This window comes from Balaenoptera physalus, assembly GCF_965194825.1.
Source record: "Balaenoptera physalus genome assembly, chromosome: 15".
NCBI classification, from domain to species: Eukaryota; Metazoa; Chordata; class Mammalia; order Artiodactyla; family Balaenopteridae; genus Balaenoptera; species Balaenoptera physalus.
The window spans coordinates 58,714,236-58,729,982 of record NC_138894.1 but is presented as its reverse complement, the minus strand read 5'-3'; the positions used below and the strand labels follow the sequence as shown (position 1 = coordinate 58,729,982).

Sequence of the window (15,747 nt, the reverse complement as noted above, 5' to 3'; positions counted from 1 at the left end):
GTATAATTGCTTTACAATGGTGTGTTAAAGGTTATATTCCTATGTTCTTTCTTACATCTGGAATATCCTCTACTTAGTCAAGGCCCAGCTTAAGATTCCCTTTCATGAAGCCTTTCTTAACACTTTAGTCTCAGCTCTTTCTACTTCTTTCAACATGAAGGGGATCAGGATATGCTACCCCCAAATATGCCACTTTGGCATAAGGATTTTTTTGAGCTAAAGGCAATTGAGAATCAACAGATGCAGAAAGAGTTCTGTGCCCTCCCCTTATCTGCCTAAAATCAGGGCATAAATTTCCCTTTGTGTAGGTGTTTCCCGCCCCCCCCCGACCCCCGACCGATCACCAGAGAGAGAGAAGTGACACTGAGATGAGTTTGCATAACTAGACCTTACTACAACAGCCCTTATCTTCCATTAGTTCTCCCATATATTTCCTGGTTACTTCCACACAATTGTCATCTCTGGAAGCCCAAACCCTCTTTCCTTTGTTAAGAGGATATATGAGACCCTGAGTCTAACCGATTCTTTGATATTTACTTTTCTGTGAACTCCTGTGCATGTATATATTAATAAAAATTGTGCCTTTTCCCCCATTAATCTGTCTTTTATTAGTTTAATTCACATACTACCAGTAACTGAACTTAAGAGAGTAGAGAAAAAGTTTTCCCTTCTCAATAAACACAACCCTTTCTGTAGATACAACATAATTTCAGTTATTTCCCGTCATCCTAAAACATGGCCCCCCAACCCCTCTAAAAATTCCCACTGACCTTGCTTCCCTAACAAGCTGCCATTTCTATCTCTTTTCCTTTCTTTTTTTTTTTTTAAAGGAATTCCTTTATTTTTATTATTTATTAATTAATTTATTTATTTTTGGCTGTGTTGGGTCTTCGTTTCTGTGCAAGGGCTTTCTCTAGTTGCGGCAAGCGGGGGCCACTCTTCATCGCGGTGCGCGGGCCTCTCACTATCGCGGCCTCTCGTTGCGGAGCACAAGCTCCAGATGCGCAGGCTCAGTAGTTGTGGCTCACGGGCCCAGTTGCTCCTTGGCATGTGGGATCTTCCCAGACCAGGGCTCGAACCCGTGTCCCCTGCATTAGCAGGCAGATTCTCAACCACTGCGCCACCAGGGAAGCCCCTCTTTTCCTTTCTTAACACACTTCTTAAATAGAACTAGCACATTTTGTTTTCAGAATGAAATTTTCAATCCATAGAGCCTCTGTTGCCCACATCAACCAACCAAAGAGCTTTCTCAAAAACCAATGACTTCTTCAGATCATTTGCCCACTTTTAAACTGGGTTATTTATCTTTCTATTATTGAGTTGTAAGATGTCTTTATATATTCTGAATGCGAGTCCTTTGTCAGATATATAATTTGCAAATATTTTCTCAGAAGAACATACAGAGCACATGAAAAGATACTCAATATCATTAGTCAATATATATCATAGTCAATATATCATAGTCAATATCATTAGGGAAATGAAAATCAAAACCACAGTAAGATACCATTCATACCCACTAGGATGGCTAGAATCAAAAAGACAGACAGCAACAAGTGTGGGTGAGGATGTGGAAAAGCTGGAACACTTATACATTGCTAAAGAGAATGTAAAATGTTGCAGGCATTTTGGAAAAGTTTTACAGTTCCTCAAAATGTTAAACATAGCATGTTAAACATATTGGTTATAGTTTAACATGAGGACTACAGCTAAACATATATTTAAAGTATGATACAGTAGTCCCACTTCTAGGTATATATCGAAGAGAAATAAAAACATTTGTCCACATTAGAACTTGTAAATGAACGTTCATAGCAGCACTATTCGTGATGGCCAAAAGTGGAAACAATCCAAATGTCCACCAACTGATGAATGAATAGATAAAATGTGGTATAGCCATTCAATAATACATTATTTGGTAATAAAAAGGAGTGAAGTATTGACACATGTTATGACGTGAATGAACTTTAAAAACATTATGCTTAGTGAAAGAATCCAGTCACTAAACACCCTATATTGTATGATTCCATTTATATGAAATGCCCAGAAAAGGCAAATTTATAGAGACAGAAAGTTGATCTGTGGTTGCCAGGAACTAGGGGGAGTAGGAAATAGGGAGTGACTGCTAATTTGTATGGAGTTTCTTTTTGGAGTGACAAAATGTTCTAAAATTAGATTGTTGTGATGGTTATACAACCCTGTTAATATACCAAAAATCATTGAGTTATATACTTTAAATGGATGAATTATGCAGTATGTAAATTATATCTCCATAAAGCTGTTTAAAAAAGAAAAAGATGTCTTAATACTCAGCTCCAGGGGCCATTTTTAGTTGTCCTTTCTCTGAAACTGCAGCTTCTGACATGGTTGACAGCACTTTACTTATTGTCATTTTTTAATAATGGAATAATACAACCAAATTACAAAAATTTTAGAAACTAGAGTGGTGGCAAAATTAGTGTTGAATATGAATTTCTCATGGGCATATTATCATAGAAAACTGAGCTAACAATAATTTATTTATTTTTATAAATTTATTTATTTATTTATTTTTGGCTGCATTGGGCCTTGTTGCTGCGCCCGGGCTTACTCTAGTTGCGGTGAGCGGGGGCTGCTCTTTGTTGTGGTGCATGCGCTTCTCATTGCGGTGGCTTCTCTTGTTGCCAAGCATAGAATCTAGGTGTGGGCTTCAGTAGTTGTGGCACGTGGGGTCAGTAGTTGTGGCTTGCGGGCTCTAGAGCGCAGGCTCAGTAGTTGTGGCACTCAGACTCAGTAGTTGTGGTGCACGGACTTAGTTGCTCTGCGGCATGTGGGATCTTCCCAGATCAGGGCTTGAACCCGTGTCCCCTGTATTGGCAGGTGAATTCTTTTTTTTTTTTTTTATAAATTTATTTTTATTTATTTATTTATTTATTTATTCGTTTATTCGTTTATTCATTTATTCATTTATTCATTTATTCATTTATTTATGGCTGTGTTGGGTCTTCGTTTCTGTGCGAGGGCTTTCTCCAGTTGCGGCGAGTGGGGGCCACTCTTCATCGCGGTGCGCGGGCCTCTCACTGTCACGGCCTCTTGTTGCGGAGCACAGGCTCCAGACGCGCAGGCTCAGTAGGTGTGGCTCACGGGCCCAGTTGCTCCGCGGCACGTGGGATCTTCCCGGACCAGGGTTCGAACCCATGTCCCCTGCATTGGCAGGCAGACTCTCAACCACTGCGCCACCAGGGAAGCCCCGGCAGGTGGATTCTTAACCACTGCACCACCAAGGAAGTCCCTGAGCTAGCAATAATTTATTTTTAAGATTAAGTTAAGACGCAAGAGGGAGGAGACATGGGGATATATGTATATGTATAGCTGATTCACTTTGTTATAAAGCAGAAACTAGCACACCATTGTAAAGCAATTATACTCCAATAAAGATGTTAAAGAAAAAACGATTAAGTTAAACACTTTAAAATTTACTAAACACTTTTCTATTTTTGGTTGTTTAAAAATCTTAATTATTACTTCTTTGAAGAGCCTCTTTGTTAGGTACATGTGCCTTTTTGCCCAATACTTACTTACTCTGATTATAAATAGGTAACCGTCATTATGAATTTGGAAAATATGAGAAAATTAAAACCCATTTGGTGGTAATGATTTTATTGCACCCTATCAATCATATTGTACCATGTCTTCCAGTTATATTTTTGCAAAATCCCTCTTTTCTGTTATTTTTAGAAATTCATAGTTTCCTATGTAGGACTAGAAAATATGAAAAATTTCTATAAGACAACTATTTGACATAACTTTCGAAATTATCATAAACATTTAATCTGTGCACATGGCTTTAAAGAAAAGATATTGTTAAAACAACCTCTTAGGGAGTTCCCTGGTAGCTCAGTGGTTAGGATTCCAGGCTTTCAATGCCACGGCCTGGGTTCAATCCCTGGTCCGGGAACTGAGATCCTGCAAGCCACCCGGTGTGGCCAAAGAAAACTCAAACAACAAAAACAAACAAACAACAAAACAAAACAAAAACCTCTTAGGCAAATTGATTACAAGCACATTTCAAAGTTTTATTTCAAGCTTTTCTCTAAGCAGGCTAATTTAAAGGTTCCTCTTCTCGAAGACATTTTGGCATTTTGGAGGAAAAAAGCCTGTTAGGATCATTGTTATTATTAGCCTGGATACAAAGTAAAGAGTGTCTGAAATCATTAGGAATCTTTTAAGTCTGGTGAAAGGTCATTGTCCTCTGCCAAGGCTGATAGTCCTCTAGATGAATTTCTAGACTTTATGCTCATTAGTCTACCAGAAATGGTAATAACTCCCCAAAAGGAGCAGTTAATGACATCAGACTATAAGGCTTAGGTCTGAGACACATTTTCTTTCTCAGAACAAAAGGACATACAGAAAAAGCTCCCATTCGGGCTGCTGGCCCTTAGTCCCCCTGCCCAGAAGCAGCCATGGTTATGTTCCTTGTACTAGGTTCACACTCTGGAGATCCATCTGTATCAGCAGAGCTATGCATCTAAACTGTACAAATATTATAGCTCATAATCTAAGGTGGATTTTTAAAAATCTTGTTCATCTTTAAAGACTAGAGAAAAATCCACTGCCCTCATCTAGATGAAATCAAACCCCCTCCCGTCAGGCTCTCTACCTCCACCCTGTAAACTCTGTCTTTCTTAAATTGCCATGAGAAGTTTATGTTTTGATATTCCATTACCTTGAACTGCCCTCTAGTACATGTCCAGGTCCTAACTCTCTAGATAGATCAGGCAAGTCCAGGTATTCTCTTTATTTTTAGAATTAATAGACTCAATTGATAAGCAAATAAATAATTCAATGAATAAGTGAAAGACATAGTCTGGGTGGGGGGAAATGTGATGATAAATAGTATAAAGCCTTTTTACAAAAGATAACAAAATATTTTCAAAGCTACTACCTCATTTGATCCTGACATCAATCCTGTAGGTAGTTATTATTACTATTTTGCCTTCCTCTGAACTATTTAGAATGTGAATTAGGAAAGGGGAGAAATGGATGACACTCAAGGCCAGGTTATCATGTAGAAGTGGTTATTGTGATACACAGTTCATTCATTTAAAAACATTTCCTGTGTACCTAGTATGTGCCAGGCCCCCTCTGGCGCACAGATGGTTAAACTTACTGAATCTGGAGACTGAACTCTAGCTCTATCACTTACTATTATCTCTGGATCTTGGGCAAGCTACTTCACATTTCCAAGTTTCAGTTTCCTCAATGTAAAATAAGAATAACAATAGTTCCTAATAGAGTTGTAAAAAGTAAAACAGTAAGCACATGTAAAAAATTTAAAAGTCAATAAATGCTGATGAACATTAGCCCTTATTATTAACTATAAAAAAATGTAAATACTCATCTGTGTTCTTTCCAGGTGTTTAGTAAGAGAGACAGGTGAACATATATTTCTTTTTTTAAAATTAATTAATTAATTATTTTATTTTTGGCTGCGTTGGGTCTTCGTTGCTGCACGCGGGCTTTCTCTGGTTGCAGCGAGCTGGGGCTACTCTTCGTTGGGGTGCGTGGGGCTTCTCACTGCCGTGGCTTCTCTTGCGGAGCACGGGCTCTAGGCTCGCGGGCTTCAGTAGTTGCAGCACGCAGGCTCAGTAGTTGTGGCTTGTGGGCTCTAGAGCGCAGGCTCAGTAGTTGCGGCGCACGGGCTTGGTTGCTCCGCGGCATGTGGGATCTTCCCAGACCAGGGCTCGAACCCGTGTTCCCTGCATTGGCAGGCGGATTCTTAACCACTGTGCCACCAGCGAAGTCCCTGAACATATATTTCTAAAACAATGCAGCAAATATAATAGAGATATGAACAAAATGATACTCCAGAAGATAATTCAACTAATTACACCTGGGGGGACTGGGCATCCTTCAGGCCTGAGGACTGAAGAATGACCAGTAGTTTGCTACACAAAGGGCAGCGCAAGGCCATTCCAGAACAGAGGGACAAGTTTGTGTTAGAGCCACAGGTATTGAAAGGTAAGGGGAAGTTTATTGCTCCAGATCACAGGGTTGGGGTGAGAGGAGGGAGCACTACAGTAAGTGGGAGACGTAGTCAGCAGTCAGATGGTTCAAACTTTCTCTGCTTCTGAAACTATTTGAATTCAGTGGTTTCTAAACTGAGCTGATTGTCAGGAATGTCCAGGGAGCTTTCTTATGAGATCCCAAGATCCCACCTTCAGAAATTCCAACCCATTATGTGTGGGTGGGGCCCAGGAACACCTTTGAAAAGCCCCTGGGGTAATTCTGCTGCTGAATCAGGGTTTGGGGCTGCTTTTATGGGGGAAGGGTGAGCAAACAGGAGAGTGCAATACCTCTTGTAAGGCAGGTAACTGTGCAGGACGTATCCTGACCTCCTTCAAGTCTTTGCTCAACATTAAAAAAAAAAAAAAGTCAACCCCCCCATCTTTTTTTACCTAAACACTTATCTTCTAACAGTTTACTTACTATAAGTTTACTTAGTATATTAACTGAATCCATTCATTAGAATGTAAGTTCAACAAAGGCAGTGGTTTTTCTCTTTTGTTTACTAGTGATCCTCAGATCCTAGAAGTCTGGCGCATAGCAGGCCTTCTGTTTTTGAATGAATGAATCAATCAAGGAGTGGACGATACGAGAATTTGGCCAGGACGGAGGCTGTGGAGAAGAAACGTGTAACCTTGATGCAGGCAGTTTGCTTAAAGAGGAAAAGTGAGGCAGTTGGAGAGAGAGGGGCACAGGTTAAAAAAATACTGTGATAGGGAGGAAGGCTAGTTCTTCCTTGTTTTCAAGTTTCTTTCTGATTTCACTCTCTTGCTTCCGGGTACATAACAAACTCAAAGCCTGCCAGAACTTCCCACCTGGTCTCCTAAACTAGCTAACCGTACACCTGGGACCCACACCAGTGCAGCCGAAAAAACCCGGAGAACTGAATTCTTTCAAGGACGGGCGTCTGCCGAGGCGGCGCGCGACCTAGGCTCAAGCATGCGCAATAGACAGAGTCACCAGCGTGCGCGGGAAGCTGGGCCGCGTTCGATTATGATTGGCTGTCGTGGCGCGCTCCCACCCACCGAAACGCAGCGCTGGATGCTGATTGGGTGTCTCCGCAGAGGCCGGACGCCGCACGGGGGACGAGGGAGGGGAGGCGGGAAACAGCTTAGTGGGTGCGGGGTCGTGCAGTTCCATCAGGCAGGCGGCGGAGAGGTTCCGAAATGGCGGTGCAGCCGAAGGAGACGCTGCAGCTGGAGAGCGCGGCCGAGGTCGGCTTCGTGCGCTTCTTCCAGGGCATGCCGGAGAAGCCGACCACCACGGTGCGCCTCTTCGACCGGGGCGACTTCTACACGGCGCACCGGGAGGACGCGCTGCTGGCCGCCCGGGAGGTGTTCAAGACCCAGGGGGTGGTCAAGTACATGGGGCCGGCAGGTGAGGGCGGGGACGGCGCGGGCTCAGGGGATGACCCCGCGGAGTTGGCTCCTCTCAGGAAGTGGGAGGGTTTCGGGCAGGGAGACACGGGGGCGGGGACGCTGGTGCCTCGTGGGGGCACTGCGCGTGCTCCGGCCCCTGCCTGGCCGAGTGGGGCACCACCCGCCCCCTGCCGTGCCTCCGCCCTGAGTCTGTTTCTCCGGAGCTGCCTCAGATCTGACCTAATAGCGATGGCTACGTGCCAGGATTCGTGCGAGGCGTTTTAACGCATTGTTCTATTTAATTTTGCTGCAGTCCGCGTGGGTGTCTGCTTCTCGCTCCAGCCTTGGCTCTGTGGATATCATCACAAACGCCGCCAAACCTCTTTATCACAAACGCCAGTCCAGGATTGAGATTTAGAATAGAAGGGAGTTAGGGAGACCGTTTTATGTCACCAGCGTGATTTTGCCTGTTGGGCGAACGTGATTTATATCGCTGTTCAGCGCAGGGACCTATAGTGTCTACTGTTAATAGGCAGTATTGCCAAGTGGTCAGGACCTCGAACTGGAGCCAGATTGCCTGGCTTCAAGTCGCAGCCCCTCCACTTACCAGCTGTGTGGCCTTGAGCTAGTCATGTATGTCTGTGCCTCAGCTCGGCATTCAGTGCCCTCGGTAACCCATCCCCATCTCTCTAGCATCATCTCTCCCTGGAAAGCTACAGACTTCTCACCGTTTTGTAGTTAGATGTTCTGAACATCTAGTTTTATGTTAATCTTTTATCCCTGGCTCCTAGGAATGAACATAATAGGAGGAGTAAGGAGTTGTGGGTTTTAGTCCTGCCTCTGCCATATGCAGATGGAAGGTTACTGACAAAAGATGTTTCATTCATTAGATAGACATTTATTGAGTGCTGCCTTGTCGGGTAGGGTTATGGACACTGGGAGTACATAGATCAAAGGCAGTATCCCCACCTTCACAGAGCTCCCCCTAGTGGAGAGCAAGGCAGAAGTAATTCCAATTCCAGGTGAAGACCTATGGAGGATGCTCCATAACAAGTTGCCAAAGAGGCAGAGGCAGGATTGCCTAAGACTGGAGCCATCATAAGAGGCATTACAAGAGAGCTTAAATTTCACTTGAGTCTTGAGAAACCCTGTACCCATTAGCAGGAACTTTCCGTTTCCCCTGAGTCCTCCCAAACCCAGGCAACCGCTAATCTGCTTTTTCTCTCTAGATTTGCTTATAACATTGGTGTTTTGTGACTGACTTCTATCACTTAACATTTTCAAGGTTCATCTGTGTTATCAGCACTTCATTTCTTTTTATTGCCAAATATTCCATTGTATGGATATACAATATTTTGTTTAATCCATTCGTTAGTTGATGGACATTTGGGCTGTTTCTTGAACCGATACTTTTAATGTCGTCTGTACCCGTTCTCTCCCTCCCTGTTGTGCCGGTGAAGAGATGAGCCTTTTGCTGTGGTCTGGATCCCCTCTCCTCTTCTCACAGATGGCTTTTCTGTTGATCATTTCGTCTCTCTTTGGTTCATTCTTTTGGCATTTAGGCTTATTCATATCCTTTTAGCTACTTTTCAACAACTATCAAAACATTATTATAATAAGGCCCTGTGAGGTGGGTTAGTACCTAGCTTCAATTTATAGATAAGGAATCTGAGTCCCTAAAAAAGGAAGTTCCTTATCTTTTGCCTCTTTTGCTGTCAGAACTCAGCTTAGAAGCATCTCCTCTTGGAAGCCTTTCTTAATTCCCATCTTAAGGCTGCCTGGTTAGCTGCCCCTCTTACGTGTTCCCTGCCCTAGGACCTTCTCATTACCCTAGACACAGCATTTATTTTACTCTATGCCAATATACTGAAAGCTCCCAGAGGGCAGGAACTCTGTCTTAACCAGTCTCTGCCTTTGAGTCCCAGCACCTGGCACAGTGCCCACGTGTAAGCAGACACATTATCAGCTGAATGAAGATGGGGGTTCCAAATTATTCTTGAAAAGGAGACTCTTGTATCAACCTGAGGTTTTTCTTCTGCGCCAGGTGGAGGCTGGGTAGCTTTCTCTTCCAGTTCCCCTTCAGTCTTACTTCCCAGCTTTCAGACTTAAAGTATACAGCCAAGCTCTTCACCAGGAACATCCAGTGTGTCACAAACCCTCCTTTGAGAGAAATAGTATCTTCGGAGGATAACCTTGATGGTTGGGCAACCTATCTGGAGATTAGTAATGGAGAAAGTAGGGGAGGCCATGGTGGGGAGGGGAATCACCTCATTTGCCTCTTCACCCACCCACTCTTAAGAAATCAGCACTGGGGACTTCCCTGGCAGTCTAGTGGTTAGGACTCCATGCTTCCACTGCAGGGGGCACAGGATTGATTCCTGGTTGGGGAAAGATCCCGCATGCTGCGTGGTGTGACCAAAAAAAAAAAAAGAAAGAAAGAAATCAGCACTGTTGTGAATGTGTTCCTGTGTTCCTGTTGATTGTGTCTAGAAAAAGACTGAGGATTGCTCTGGATCCCTCTGCCCTTGGCCTGTCAGATAACATTGATGTGCAAATAGTCAGGTATAAGTAATAGGGAGTGGTGGGGCTTGTGGATCTGAGAGTGCTTGTTCAAGCACTAAGTGCTTGTTCAAGTGCTAAGCATTCAAATTCAAATGCTTTAAAAGCCCAGTGCTGGCCAGACAGCTATGCTGGTACATCCTATTGGGCTGATGATTTAAGACCTGTTTCTGAATTAGGTGCCAGACCAGTGTTACTTTGTCTTCTAAATTAAAGGATGATATAACACTGTTTTGAAATTCATTGCTGTATTTACTGGAAGTTGCTGACCGATACTTAGAGTGGCATTTATAAGTGTCTGTGGGAGAAATTCATCTCTAATTTTGTATTAACTCTGGTTCAGTGCTTTCCGTGAGCAAGTTTTTTTTTAATGATAATATTTTGTCATATGAGTAATGTTACTTATGTAGAATTCAACTGGATAAGCTGATAGTGTGTTCAGTCATTCTGGTTTGCTTGAGACTGGGGGGGGATGCTCCTGGGATGCTGGACTTTCAGTACTAAAACTTGGAGAGTCTTGGGCAAAATGGGATGAGTTGCTCACCCCATGTGCTAGGCAAAAACGGGAAATAATTTAAATGGGGCCTACCATTCCACTGAGGTTCTGGTCCTGAGGGAGTCTTAATTGGGAGATATGAGTCTGTTGCAGCCTGGATAGGCCTTAGATCCCGCTTATGCCTCTGAGAATGTTAGTACAGGCTTTGCTGAATGAGTAACATTCACAGTAAACATAATTTTCATGCAGCTTTCCAAATGCAAGGTAAAGGAACAGCAGTATATTCAAGTCTGTAAGAATGTGGCTGTGTTGAACTTGCCGAGTTGAAAACTGGTGGCCTAAATAGTGTCTTCTTAAAAGTTTGAATTAATTACCTATATTTTAAAGATTGGGTAGTTTCATGAAAAAATTCAGATTTTGAGCTTTTGAAAATTCTGCACAGTTGGAAACTCTGGGCAAATTAGCAGTGGGTTGGAGTTGAGTGGCTGCTCCCTCTGACCTACTGAGTCTAGATTTTTCCTTTACCCTGACGTGCTTTCCTTGTTTTGCCACAGTTCCCACCATTTGAAGTCATTTTTCATCTGTCAGTTGTGTTGTTCTTCCTTTGGCTTTCTCTGCTCATTAGATACCTGCCTGGTCCCTGTAGATATGTTTGCCAGTCCTAGGTTAGATCTTAAGGAATGTTCTAGGGAATAACTTTAGAGAGGCAAGATTTGAGCCAGTTTTCAGGGTGTCTGTGACAGCAGGGGGGGATTCTTTTTTTTTTTTGTCTGCATTGGGTCTTCGTTGCTGCGCTCGGGCTTTCTCTAGTTGCGGTGAACGGGGGCTACTCTTTGTTGTGATGCGAGGGCTTCTCATTGTGGTGGCTTATCTTGTTGTGGAGCATGGGCTCTAGGCGTGCAGGCTTCAGTAGTTGAAGGACATGGGCTCAGTAGTTGCGGTGCGCGGACTCTAGAGTACAGGCTCAGTAGTTGTGGCACACAGGCAATGGGGATTCTTGTCCACTACTTATAACTAGTGAACTGATATTGAAAGTACCAGCTGCGTTTTGCTGTACAAAACAATTGTATTATGTCATTTAATTAATCTTTATGCTTATTTGTATTTGATATTTGTACTTGATATGATCTATTGTTAAATTTAGGTTAAATCTTTCATAAGATCCAGAATTGTCAGAATAATCTACAAGTATAATCTGAATTACCTTTAAGTGAATAATTTGTATTACCTATATTATATGAAAATTGAGTTTTAATTCCATTTGATGATGTGGGTGATTTTATTTATTTTGTAAAGAAATTGTTATTTACAAATCAAAACTAAGGTGAGACACTATATTCCATCTAAGACAATTTTTCAGCCTTGGCACAATTGATATTTTGGACCGAAGAATTAATTCGTTACTGTGAGGGGCTATCCTGTGCACATTTAACAACATCCCTGCCTCTTCCTACTAGATTCTGTTATTATTCCCTTTCCCCAGTTGTAACAACCTAAATGCCCCCCCAGGCATTGACAGTTGTCCGCTAAGGGAGCAAGATCGTCCCCCCGTTGAGAACCAGTGATGTAAGATGAAGGCCAGGAAGTTCGAAAACTCGGTTGACTGGATAGGGAAAATGGATGCACTCATACTTTATGGGTGGTAGTGTTAATTGGTACAGCCAACCAAGGGGGATAGTCTGCAATATTTATAAAAATCACACATATCATCCTTTGATAAAATCCAGTTTTAGGACTTTATCTCACAGATACACTCAAATGTTTGGAGAGTGAAGCACATACAAAGTTATTTATGCAACACTGTTGTAATAACAAAGATTGGAAACAACCCATAGGTCCATCAGGAAGAGGCTAAATTATAGAAATTCCTTAGGTTCATTGGAACGTTTACAGCTGTAAACAGAAAGAAGCTGATTATGTACTGATGGAACAATCTCCAAAATACTATATCAAAGTTAAAAAAAAAGATACAGTACAGTGTGTATAGTGTGCAACTATTTATGTAAAAGAGGAAAAAAGCAATACTTTATATTTGCTTGTGTGTGCCTAGACTATGTTTGGAAATATATTCTGTAAACTGATAACACTTGGGTGGTGAACTGGATGTGTAGGGGACAGTGTGAAGTGCAAGTCTCCTTTTTGATGTACCTTTTTGAGCCTTCAAGTTTTTTTTTTTCTTTTTTTTGATGTGGATGATTTTTAAAGTCTTTATTGAATTTGTTACAATATTGTTTCTGTTCTGTGTTTTGGCTTTTTGGCCGCAAGCCATGTGGGATCCCACCTCCCTGACCAGGGATCGAGCCCACACCCTCTGCATTGGAAGGCCAAGTCCCAACCACTGGGCCGCCAGGGAAGTCCCTGAACCTTCAAGTTTTGAACTGTGTTACCTAGAACATTTTATTTTATTTTATTTTTTAAATTTTATTTATTTATTTATTTATTTATTTATTTTTGGCTGTGTTGGGTCTTTGTTTCTGTACATAGGCTTTCTCTAGTTGTGATGAGCGGGGGCCACTCTTCATCGCGGTGCGCGGGCCTCTCACTGTCGCGACCTCTCTTGTTATGGAGCACAGGCTGCAGACGCGCAGGCTCAGTAGTTGTGGCTCACGGGCCCAGTCGCTCCGCGGCATGTGGGATCCTCCCAGACCAGGACTCGAACCCGTGTCCCCTGCATTGGCAGGCAGATTCTCAACCACTGCGCCACCAGGGAAGCCCACCTAGAACATTTTATAATGAATAATAACTAATTTATTTTTATGGACCTTTTGAAAAAAATCCTATCCAAATACTATTGTAGTTATTACATAAGAGTTTTATACAAACTTGTGAAAAACAAATGATAAAAAAGGACAAGTAGGATTAGCTGTATATATATATATATTGACTCATTCTTTTGTCTTTGTGTCTTCTCAATTTTTTATTTTGATGTGTAGGCTCCCCAGGTGCAGAGGGTTATGTCTATCCACCATTTTATACCCTTCATCTACTAAAGTCTCTAGGATATGTAATAGGTGCTTGATAAATAGTTTATTGAGTGAATGAATTACTGGGAAAACATAGCTTGGGGGGAGGCATTGTGTTAGGTCTTCAACACTTAGGACTTCAAATCCTCAAATCTGTAACATGTATTTTTAATATTTTTCTTTAGGAGCAAAGACTCTGGAGAGTGTTGTGCTTAGTAAAATGAATTTTGAGTCTTTTGTAAAAGATCTTCTTCTAGTTCGTCAGTACAGAGTTGAAGTTTATAAGAATAGAGCTGGAAATAAGGCCTCCAAGGAGAATGATTGGTATTTGGCATTTAAGGTAATTATCTTCCTTTTAAATTGAGTTGTGTTTTTAAGAGTAGACAAAATAAAAACATGAGAGAATTCTGTGTTGGTTTAATATTTTAGCCAGGTTGTGATAGTAAAATGCTGTGAGAAACTTTAATATTCTTTAGCATGTGGTTTTTAAAATCAGTTTAATAGCAATTCAGAAATTCAGAAAATCCTTATGATGAGTATGAATACTCTGAGCTTTGTCACTGTCCCTAAAACCTAAATAATAAATAGCCTTTACATAAAGTTGAATACCAGCATTAAAGAAGATTTGATTTTACTGTTTTTGAAGTAATATTCAAATTTACATATCCCAAATATCTATTTATACACATTGGTAATGTGTTTGGATATTTGTATGTTCCTTTCTCTTTCATTAGAGTGTAATTTTTTTAGAAGTGTGGAACTTTGTTTAATGCTGATCATATTCCTAGGTGTGCCTAGAAGGGCTTATTGACATGCTTCTAATTCCTTCATGGAGATGGGGGTACTATTTTGTTTTATTTAAGGACTATCTTTATTTTTAGTCTGTAAAATCATGTTTCTGTTTGTTCACACACAATACCTTCACATAAATATTGGATAATGGTTAAAATGTTGGGGAGGTGAGATTTATCCTTGAAAGGGAATAAATGTGTGGTAAGGCGGGACAGTGTTCTGGGCTTGTATTTGGCTGATCTCATTTCTCCTCTGTCCCTCTGCATGACCTTGGCAAATTTCCCAGCCTTCTCCTGTGTCTGTTTCTTTGTAAACAGTAAAATTAGAAGGTTTTTAAGATGTTTTCTTTTTTTTTTAATAATTTTATTTATTTATTTATTTATTTATTTTTGGCTGTGTCGGGTCTTCGTTTCCGTGCGAGGGCTTTCTCCAGTTGCGGCGAGCGGGGGCCACTCCTCATTGTGGTGCGCGGGCCTCTCACTGTCGCGGCCTCTCCCGTTGCGGAGCACAGGCTCCAGACGCGCAGGCTCAGTAGTTGTGGCTCACGGGCCCAGCCACTCCGCGGCATGTGGGATCTTCCCGGACCGGGGCACGAACCCGTGTCCTCTGCATCGGCAGGCGGACTCCCAACCACTGCGCCACCAGGGAAGCCCTTTTAAGATGTTTTCTGACCTGAAAGGCCTGTGAAAGTTTTTTTGTGAGGTTTAATACAACATTTCAACATTTGATGTTGGTGCTGCCCCAGATAGAATGTTCTTCAATATTCCTCCCATATTGCCTGCTGTCACCACCCCCCGCCTTTGTAAATGTCGACATTTACTGAAGATTATATCTGAGAGCATTTATCATTCTTTATTATGGAATTTCCTCTGAATTTTCATTGCTACTTTACTGAGAAAAGTGGGACTTATAGTTTTATCCTACATTTTGAAAGATTTTAATAGAAAATTGAGGGTATCGCAAAGTGATGTTTTTCTGTCTCATTCTTCACAGAGCTCAGTTAGTAACAACGCCAAAATGTGGGATCATGAGTTCAACTGATTAACTGGATTATCAGCCCATCACATGTCACTCCTTTGTGTCATCAGAATCCTTTGAGATGCATTCTTTTTAACCCCTACCTTTTAGAACAGGGGAAAAAAAATCTACAAATATGTATCTTTATCAGGTTAAAAGATAGTATCTTCATCCTGATATTTATTTTAAGAAGTTCAGATCTAAAACTGCTAAAACTGATTTATCTTTTTTTAGTTTATTGATTTTATTGTAAAGTATTAGTGATATTTAGGGTAGTTGACCTGTATAATTGACTTTTTTTTTTTTTTTAAATTTTTGGCCTTGCTGTGTGGCTTGCGGGATCTTACTTGATAAGCTAGCTACTAGTTCACTTTTGAGAGTTTTTTTTAAGGTGTGCATAACCTGTGCGTGTAAATCCAAAGCATGTATGTGAAAATATGATGTTCACATTTGTGATTGAATCAGTGCTTTTAAAATTTGAGTATCAGGTAATACTAGCTTTCCATTTTTTTTTTTT

General features: G+C 41.5%; 1 protein-coding gene across 2 annotated transcripts in view; it reads left to right on the top strand.

Moving 5' to 3' along the window:
- The first annotated feature begins 7,114 nt into the window (after positions 1 to 7,114).
- Positions 7,115 to 15,747, top strand: part of MSH2 (mutS homolog 2) — a 72,756-nt gene continuing 64,123 nt past the window's right edge. Inside the window, exons 1-2 of one of the 2 annotated variants that reach the window (XM_082427695.1) lie at positions 7,115 to 7,422; positions 13,607 to 13,761. In XM_082427695.1, coding sequence (XP_082283821.1) covers positions 7,212 to 7,422; positions 13,607 to 13,761 — 366 coding nt within the window. In that variant the 5' untranslated portion in view covers positions 7,115 to 7,211. The remainder of the gene's footprint in view (positions 7,423 to 13,606; positions 13,762 to 15,747) is intronic. The other variant, XM_082427694.1, reaches the window with a different exon arrangement.